Source organism: Physella acuta, unplaced genomic scaffold (genome assembly GCF_028476545.2).
Source record: "Physella acuta isolate Inbredline_101_S28 unplaced genomic scaffold, ASM2847654v3 ptg001358l, whole genome shotgun sequence".
Classification (NCBI taxonomy): Eukaryota; Metazoa; Mollusca; class Gastropoda; family Physidae; genus Physella; species Physella acuta.
Genome location: NW_026732873.1, coordinates 218,873 through 229,442, shown reverse-complemented (window position 1 = coordinate 229,442; position 10,570 = coordinate 218,873). Strand labels below are relative to the sequence as shown.

Below are 10,570 nucleotides of genomic sequence, written 5' to 3'. Positions count from 1 at the left end.
ACCACACACCCTTCTTCACTCTACGAGACCCCCTTTTACTCTCTACCAGACCACCTTCTTCGCTATCAGACTCCTTTTTCACTCTCCACCAGACCCCCATCTTTACTCTCCACACCAGACCCCTTTTTCACTCTTCACCAGACCCCTTTTTCACTCTTCACCAGACCCCTTTTTCACTCTTCACCAGACCCCTTTTTCACTCTTCACCAGAACCCCATCTTTACTCTCCACACCAGACCCCTTTTTCATCCTTCACTAGACCCCTTATACTCTCTATCAGCCCCATTTCTTCGCTCTCCACCAGACCCCATCTTTACTCTCCATTTGACCCCCCTCCCCTCTTTACTCTCTACCAGACACATGTACACGGGTCTACTAAAAAACTAAAGCCATTAAAAACGCGCCACATATTATTTTTTAAAAGTACATACTTAAAATGTTCGATGGAAAACAATTTGGCTACTAATTATGTTGCAGTAATGGTCATCCATAAATTATGTAAATCACCACATTTCAGACCCGCTCAAATCATATCGCTCAAATCATATCGCCATCCCTCCCCCTCCCTCGCATTGTAATTTGCGAAATTTGATTTACGATGTGTCATGATTAAACATACTTAATAACTTTCATTACAATTTACACACATTTCTAAAATGTGTACTAAATTGTAAAAATTCAGTATAAAAAAATTACTTTTAGTAGGATCAAAAGTGTGAAATCACACTCAGAGGTGTAGCACCCCATGTTGGGGCCCGGGACGAACTATCAGTTTTGCTCAAATCCCTCCTGCCTAGATTTTCATATTAGTGAAAAATAGTCCCGTATCACCCCCTCCCCTTTGGATAGGTTGATGGCGCTTTTTACCAGTCACTAACCCATAAAGGTTTTCATTGTGGTGCCACACAAGGGATATAGAAAAATTTTAAAACAGTGTGTAAAGACATGTAGCCGTTTACATTCTTGACTTTGAACCAAGCTCAAAATTAGCTTTTTAATATTTTTTTCTAACCCTTTTTGGCGCCTCCTTATGATCGTCGCCCGGGGCGGCCGAACCACCCAAACTACGCCCTTGTTCACATTTACTGAATACCCCACTTTTCTACTTAACCCACGTATCAAAAGTTCAAATACCTCATGCCACTAGGCAGTGGCGTAGCCAGAATTGTCTCATGGGGGGGGGGGGGGGTCAATTTTCTCCATATATATATATATATATATATATATATATATATATATATATATATATATATATATATATATATATATATATATATATATATATATATATTATATATATATATATATATGTTACGGTCAAAGCCCGAAGTCGGCCAATGCTAGGATTGGCCGGCCAATCCGCGCATTGGCCAATATCGCCTCCCATAGGTCGGTCAAAGTCCGAAACTTTGCTTCATTTCGGCCTTTGGCCGGCCAATCCGCAGACTGGCCATTGTGGACCGGCCAAAGTCTGAAATAGCTCTTGATTTCGGCCTTTGGCCGGCCAGTCCCGGCCAGTCCGCGGACTGGCCATGGTGGACCGGCCAAAGTCTTAATTAGTAGATCATGAGCAGATTTTGTTTTTTTTTATGCCGGTAGGATCATGAAATTAAGTCTTTATTGATTATTAATTAAAGTAAATGACAGAAACATTCAAATTTTTTATTGTACTATAGTCTCAATCAATCAATATTATCATTTGTTACAACAAGTTGAACTTTTATGGCATTTAGAAATACATAGCAGCTTGTTATTTTTACACTTGCAGCGATTTGTTGTACACTTGGTTGTGCAATTGCAGCGAGTGTAGCCTTGGCCCCCAGTCAATGATTGTGAAGATGCGATGAAGTGCCAACTGACGACAATAAGAGCAGTTTTTCGTGAAGAATTGAAAACTCACTTCTAGCATACAGTTGTTTTAGAACACCATGTTCCGTTCCTAATTTGTAGAAACCGTCCTCGACGCTCATGACAACTGCAATCACGCTTCGGGGATCACCGCGACCTCTGTCAACATCTGGAACACGGATACCTACATTGTCACCCACTTCACCATCTTTAAATTTTGTATTTGATGTTTTAAGCATCTTAGCACCTTGATTTTGCAAGCCAGTATGAGCTGCTGACCTGTGTTCCATGATGTCTTGTTTGTTGTGACACAATCTGCAGGTAATGTTCCCTCCGTACCTCGTTTGCTTCATTGGGTATTCCACAAATAGCATGCACATCGTTGCCACAGGATCCACAATAATGAGCTGCACTACAATGTTTTTCACAAACTATACAGAATCTATTGGCCACATTATTGTCACGCAACTGGTCTGGACGTTCCGCCACGGCAGCAGATGTGTTAGCTGAGGATGTCGTTGCATTTATGGCAACCTCCATTTCTTGTTCAATGTTCTCAAGATCTTCCTCAGTAACTATTTTATTGAGAGCCTCTCTTGGTAGATTTGAAGTGCTAAGTCCCACTTTTGCTTTGCATCCAAACAAGGCTTCGTATGGTGATTGTTGGATTCCTTGATGAAAAGAACGATTTTTCATAAATTAAATGAATTTGAGACTCTCAGCCCAATGAGCTGATTCATTTGTTTGCATCCATGTCATCATCATGTTTTAAACATCTAGGAACGCGGAAAAGTCTTTTGAACGTTCCGTCTTGTTGCACGTGGTCGGTGACACCGACTGTCTTTGATTTTGTTCTTTGATGATTGTCTCACCTCGTCATCATGGAGGAGGCTGTCACATACAGTTGTAGCCCATATATGGAAACTAATATGGATTTACATTTTTTTCTTTTCACAGAAATCTGCTATGTCTGTCTCATGATCTGGCGGCCCTTTTGATCTATTACGCCTTGCATATAGAATGCTATACAAACAAGAGCTAAACAATACGTTACTCACAATGAAACCGCACCCAGAATAATTAAAACGCGATCACAACTTAGTCTAGATACAACATTGGCCAGGACATCCCGGCCAATGCGCGCATTGGCCGGCCAATGTACAAAATACGGTGTCAAGTTTAAGTACTTCGGACTTTGGCCAGTACGCCCCGGCCAGTGCGCGCATTGGCCGGCCAATGTACGAAATACGATCTTAGTTGTAAATTCTTCGGGCTTTGGCCAAGAGAGCCGGCCAATCCGCGCATTGGCCGGCCAATCCGGGGTTTGGCCGCACTTCGGGCTTTGACCGTAACATATATATATATATATATATATATATATATATATATATATATATATATATATATATATATATATATATATATATATATATATATATATATATATATATATATATAAAGAGGGGTCTATGGGGGGTCGTAAACCCCCCCCCCCCGCCTACGCCACTGCCACTAGGAGTGTGACTTCATTTATCAAAGACCCCTTGCTTAATTAAATGACCCAACGTTCATTCCGGCATAAATAGTACGCTGGGTATCCATTAATTCTAAGAACTTAAAGCTATCGTAGCTGCCTGCTCAGAAACGTAGGACAATGTTAATGCTAAATTGATTCGTTGCTTTTTTTTTAATTAACTCGCATTAAAAACTTACAATAATGGAAGTTTTCTGTCTTTTTATCTATAAAATTTTAATTAATTTTTTTATTACATAATTAAAAATTCAACTTACTTGTCTATGTCGAGTCCGGTATAAAATATTTCCATTGTGTGTGCGACAACCGAAAGCTATCCACGAATAATGGGGAAATTCCAATAGTAGGTTATCTTTCTTTGCTAGCCTCTACATTTCTCTTCGAGCGCGCGACTTCATGTAAATGAGCGAGGTCGCGGTACTCAGCTGCCCATCAGTTTTATTGCGATCAATGATGGCTTTTTTTTTTTTTAAAAATGTCATTGTTTAGATTCCCTATTCCCTCGAAACCTACCCCCCCCCCCAGATAATTTAAAAGCATGTTTTAATGCTTAAGTACTTTTTGTGAGGTTTTAAATTTCAATAGATTTAATTGATCACAAGCGACGGCCAAAGAAATTAACGTTAATTCCACAATTTTGAAATTCAATCGTAATTGTCAACTGTTACCTGGATGAGGGGTGGGGGTATTTGAGGAAAGGAGAGAGGGGGGGGCGGGGCTCATTTGGTCGTAAGTGCTCTGGGTGGCACTTATTTAGATCAAATTTCTACAAATGCATTTAATTAAACGCTAATTTAATGTTTCGTTTAGGGGTCCTCCATAAACGACGCCACACTCATAGGGGGCTGAGGGGAGGGAAATTTGGGACGATATGTGAAGGTGGGGGGGGGGGTGGTCAGAAAGTGTGACGTCACGTTTTAAATTTTATTTTTTATTTTAAAAAGTAATGTTAGCAGCTGAGTTTCAGCCGTTTTTTTTTCGCGTTTTTAAAAGGCTGAAATATAAGAAAGGAGAAAGTAATAAACTGGTGTCATAATAAGAGTGGGGGGGGGGGGGGGGGTTCTCGCTTTTTATGACGATATGTGACGATGCGGAGGGGTTCTTCTTCTTCTGCGTTCTTCTCTTAGGGGTTATCCATAAATGACGTCACACTCGTAGGGGGGAGGGTCCGTAATTTTGTGACGATGTGTGATGAGGGGGAGGGGGGGGGGGTTCAGATGTTGCGACGTCACTCTTTTGCATTATAAAACAGCAATGTTAGAAAACGAATTTTAGACGTTATTTCGCGTTTTAGATAACTGTTTTAATAAATTGTAATAGTTTAGACAAGATTTTAGAAAAATATCGATGTTTTAAAAAAATTCAACTGCAATTTTGAGGGGGGTTGTAGGTTGAGGTGTGACGTCATTTTAGGGGGGGGGGGTCTGACCTTTTTGTGACGACGTGTGACGGATGGGAGGGGGGAGGTAAAAATCGTCAAAAAAGCGTGACGTCATTTATGGATGACCCCTTAGTTTAGTTCTGGACTGTGGTCCAGATCAGCGGGTGCCCCATATAGTTTTTCCTTGAGTGGGGTGTATAGGGGCCAGTGTTAGGATCGCGCCCGGCTATATAAGGAACAGTCCTGAAGGACGTGATCCGTATTCTCCGGGGCCTTGCCACAAGGGTATATTTCGCCACACCCAATTTTTAGTTTTTTATACATGTGCTGTTTTAGTCTGTTGTGGCCTGTTCTGAAGATTATGTGGTTAAAAATCGTCAAAAAGCTTGACGTCATTTTTGGGGGGGTCTGGCTTTTTGTGACGATGTGTGACGGAGGGGAGGAGGTAAAAATCGTCCCAAAAAAGCGTGAGGTCATTGATGGAAGACCCCCTATCATGCATCGAAGGAGAACGTGCTGTTGGTGTAGGGCAGGGGTCTCCAAACTACGGCCCGCGGGCCGGATGCGGCCCGCGAAGTCCTCTCATCCGGCCCGCGGAGATTTTTTTGTCCAATGAAAAATCGTTTGTTGGTGATGGCTGAGGAAGTTTGCCCAGAAAAATCAAAGACATACATGGAAGAAACTGGCCCCCAAACTGAAATTTGATAGTTAATGCGGCCCCAGGACTGAAAAGTTTGGAGACCCCTGGTGTAGGGAATCGAGAGAAATGTGACGCGCAGTAGGTGTCAACCATTAATGACGTCACACAGCTTAGCTAATATTTTACTTTTAGATAGAAAATGCAAATTAAAAAAAGGTAATTCGGAGCGGTTTAAGACTTAAATGTGACGTATTAAATGTGTCACATTTATAGTCGATAGTGATATCTTGTGACAATGTGAATGGGAGGTAAAAATCGTCAAAAAAGAGTGACATGTGCGCCCCCTTTTCATGTATTTTGTACAAAATCAGATAAACGTTATTTTTCATTGATGAGGTAATGTGGTTGAAGTGGTTGGAAGGGAATTTTGTGACCTAATTTTTAAAGAGAAGCAGTCTCTCTGTGATGGTGTAGGGTAAAAAAAAACTTGGATTAGCAACTAGCAACATCACAATGAGTCAAAATTTACCAAACTGAGATATTTTAAATTTTCAATTTTACACAGAAATTTTTTTTTTCTCATTTGCTATAAATCTATAATTCTTAAAAATGCATTAGGGAGCAGCACTCAATAAATCTTATTTATCCAACAACTAATCCCACAACCTCAAAGTGCCAAGTGATGGCACGAAAGATTCAAAGAACCAGGTAAACTCTACTTCACCTACTCCATGGAGTCAGATTTGTTAAGGAAACTTGAACAGATGAGCCACATTCACTTATCACTAAAAACAACACTTTGACCAAGATTCGAGTATAGTGCTCAAGTACTACAACTCTTGCTTGGTTTAATTTTTTTTTACTACTTTTACAAGCAGCTTAAAAAAATCATAAAAATAATAACTTACTTCATGTTAACAAAAGGATGAACAACACTATCAAGTACATTCTCAGCACTGGTCCCTTCATTTTTAATTCACTTTTGCCACAGTTAATACATAATTTACATTTATTTACGGCACATATTTTACATGGAAAAATACTTTTTCATAACAAATCGGTCACAAATTTTATAAAACCATACAAGCAATGAGTTTGTACACTTTGACAAAGAACAGTTGTAAATATCTGTACAGCAGTTTTACATTGTAACCTTTCATCCCTCTCGTATATAGTTGGCATTGGTTGGCCATACACAAACAAGAATTGTCATTGGTTGATTTGTGGGTCGCTCATTCACTGACAGAAGTTTCTATTGGTTGGCCAGTCGGTCATGTATCACCTGTCATGATAGCTATGAATTCCTCTTCATTGACTGAAAAACAAAAACACGATTGCTGTTTATTCTGTGCAGTTTTTAAAAATGTTAAATACACCATAAAAATGAATGTTCAGGAATATTACTTTTTTAATTAGAAAAAATGATTGTATGCACATATATAAATACTTTATGATTTGTTGTTTATGAATATGAAATGTGAGTTGTATTTGGTGGATGTTTTTTTCCATAGCAATGAATAAAGTTTCTTCATCAATCTATTCCAGTTTAGTAGACAGTTTGGTAGGTGCATGTCTGCAGATGTAGGCCAAAGATGGTAACTCATCTTCAAAAAAATTTAAAAATGACTCCCCTAGTAAAATTTTCCCTTTTAAACAGACAATTTTGATCTAGGTTTCAAATAGCAGTGTCTGCTTTTATGACAAATTAGAAAATGACAAATATTTGGCATAAAAAAGATTTACTTTTCTTACATTGTAAAACCACTTTACTTGATGTAAAAAAAAAAATTTCAATATATTTGAAAACATGTTCCTGTTCATCATCAGTAATATATTATGATGATGGCTGAAAGAGTTAAACAATACTCACTTTCTCCATCACCATCCCTATCAAACTCATCTATCATGGCCCTTAGTTCTTCATCAGTCATGTTTTCTCCCAGCTCTCTGAGGAATAAAATGGATTGATTTGAACATCAAAAACATTGTGTAAACACAGTACATAAAACATCCCTAAGTCCACCCAGCTCTAATGGATACCTAACTCCTGTTTGGGAAAGCAAAGGCAGCTGGATATAGAAACAGATGAACTCTACTTCACTTGCCCTATGGCCTGTCAGGTTTGAAAGGGAACTTTACTTTATCATCAAACACTATGTAACAGGATTTTCTACAATATCAAATTTGCTTTGACTGTTAGTTTTTTCGAGCTTTTTTCTGAACTAGATCTTCAGTTGTGAAACTATCCATTTTTGTGTTTGAAGACTAGCTTCTCTGCATAATTTGTTCACATACCTCGCTACCCGCCTGAGATTCCGAAGACTAATTTTTCCTGAGGTGTCATCATCAAATAGTTTGAAAGCTTTGAGAATTTCTTCCTGTGGATCTCTGTCTAGCATCATGTCTGTCACTGAAAGATATAAACAAGGTTATACAAGAAAGTAAAAACTACTAAAATAAATAATGCTATGACCAAAAACAAATGAATGACCATGCTTTAAAAATACATGTTCAAAAAAAGCAACCACAAATAAAAACAGAAAATTTTGTGCAGCCGTGAGCCAGAAATACTTACTGACTTCATTGAAATCATCAAAGGAAATCTTTCCTGCACCCTCTCTGTCATAATCACGCAGAATCTTCAGAACATCTGCCTTCTTTACATCAAAGCCAAGCGCTCTCATAGCGACCTGTATTTATAAATATTATTGTGAATTATTAAAAAATTGATTACTTAATGTATCAATATCAAATATTTTGATATACAATCAATATGATTGGCTGGTACATTGCTTCAAAGGTACAACATGATCGGAAACAAAGAGTTCAATTTTGTAAAATTCTTTTTTTGTTTTTAAACACATTACCTTTAGTTCATGGTAGTCTATAGCTCTGTCTTTATCTGTGTCAAACAGATCAAAAGCTTCTCTAATTTCTTGTTTCTGTTCTTCTGCTAGTTCTCTCTTTTTCTTCTTTTTGTTTTTATCTAAGGCAAACTCAGCTCTGTTATTAAAAAAATGTGTAAATGTATGTGAAAGTAGGCCTAGATTTATGTACACTGGTGAATTAGTGCTGCAAAAATAATAATCTACACATTTTATTAGAAAAATTATTAGAAAGGGCTTTACAATCAGACTTATAGATTTAGTAAAACATTTGAAATTAAAAAAAAACAACATTAAAGTAGGCATAAGTGTAAGTAGAACCTAGATCTAGTAGCAATTAAAATTTTTAATACTTAAAAAAAATTGCAGATTACAATTAGAACTTCACTTCTGACTTTTAGAGTTTAGGTCTTTAGGTTTAAAGTAGATATTTAGTAGATAAGGATAAAAAAAGGCTTTGTTAAATTGTTAGGCCTATAGCCAGAATATTGAATATTATATTATTTTAATAGGCCCTGTCTAGGTGCTATAAAATGAGTAGATTCTAGTTACAAACAATTACTAGAAATGACAACTTCTTAAATATTAACTATACTTTAGGGCTAAGCCTAGGCCTACAGTTTATTACTATTATTACTGTAGCCCGAAATGATCAACAGATCATGTTTAAACATGAAATCGAGAACTCAGATCCTAAGACAAGACAAGTGAAGAATGAAAAGAAAGCTCATCTAATAAGATACATTAATCAACTTAAGTTAAATGTAGATCAAAACAAAGTATGAAGAATATATTACACATAAAAACAATGAAAGGCATGAATAAAAGTATAATAAATTAGGAAAAAATATATTACAAAATCCAAAGATCAAATTTTGTTTACCTTAGCGCTAGACTCATTTTTGTTACTAGTTTTGTTGCTTTTCTAATACAAGTTTTTAATATATAAAAGTAAAATTTTTTAAACATTTTTACTGAATATACAAAAGAAATATTTAAAACAATGTTGCATAACATTAGATTTTTTTTTTTAAACTATTCGAGATTGGAATTGAATAAAATTAGAATAATTTGTTTTTATTCTGATTCTTATTCAAAAACCATCTTAATAACACACATCACAAGGAGCAGGACATTACCCCCCCCCCCTCCATCCGTCCATAAGGGGTCATCCATAAATGAGGCCACGCTTTTATTGACGATTTTTACCTCACCCCTCCCCTCCGTCACAAAAAGCCAGATCCCCCCCCCCCTAAAATGACATCACACGTCAGCCTACACCCCCCCCCCTCAAAATTGCTGTTCAAATGTTCTTAAAACATCGATATTTTCCAAAATCTTGTCAGAACTCTGTCAACATAGAGTATTTTGATCAATCCCTATTACAATTTATTAAAACCGTTTTTCAAAACGCGAAATAACGGTAAAAACTCATTTCCTAATATTGCAAAAAAGTGACATCACACTATCTGACCGCCCCCCCCCCACCCTCATCACACACCGTCACAAAATTACGGACCACCCTTCCCCCACCCCACCCCCCCTACGAGTGTGACGTCATTTATGGACGACCCCCGCCCCTAAGCTTCATAATATAAAAGTCTAGCCTGAAAAATACTTTTTAAAAAGTTGGCTTTTTTTTTTTTTTTTTTTTTTACGAAAATCAGCTAAATTTACTTAAGGAAATTTGACCTCTGGTCAGTTTTACCCCTTTTATGTTTTATTCAGGATGGTTCACTATTTTTTTCAAGCTTCCTAGATAAAGGGACGGCGGATGGGGTGACTCTAGGGGGGGGGGGGGGCATCAAACGAGGTAGAAAAAAATAATATAAATCTCATTCTGAGCTTACAGACTTATTTAACTGTTTTTACATCAATTGTGACATCAAGATACCAATTGTTTAGGGATAGTTACTGGTTAAAAAGCGTCCTTTATTTAATACAAAACATACAAAATAATCAACAATATTATCGATGTATATTTCAAGCATCTAAATAAAGAAATAATATGATTAAATCTGATTGATGTACCAATGTAAATGAAAATAAAATATTTTAAATTAACGTAGAATAGCTTACTTATAATTTAACAAGAGCAGAAACAAAACCTCATATCATTCTAACCTAAATGAAATATTCTTATAAGCCTATCAGGTTGCTTTGTAGATATGTATAATCTATAGTCTATAGGCCTGTACAGCCTATAACAAAGTTTTTGTTTGTTACTAAGCTGGCGCATTGTATTCAGATTCATTTATTATGCAGATCTCTATATTAAGTTT

The 10,570-nt window shown here is 37.0% G+C and overlaps 1 protein-coding gene across 1 annotated transcript; it reads right to left on the bottom strand.

Moving 5' to 3' along the window:
* Window positions 1–6,348: 6,348 nt before the first annotated feature.
* Window positions 6,349–9,214, bottom strand: LOC131927012 (centrin-3). The gene is made up of 6 exons (XM_059282664.1): window positions 9,172–9,214; window positions 8,271–8,406; window positions 7,979–8,093; window positions 7,699–7,813; window positions 7,274–7,350; window positions 6,349–6,718 (listed from the first exon to the last, which is right to left on the bottom strand). The coding sequence occupies exons 1-6, from the start codon at window positions 9,186–9,188 to the stop codon at window positions 6,675–6,677; spliced, it is 504 nt and encodes a 167-aa protein (XP_059138647.1). The 5' UTR covers window positions 9,189–9,214; the 3' UTR covers window positions 6,349–6,674.
* Between the last annotated feature and the right edge of the window lie 1,356 nt (window positions 9,215–10,570).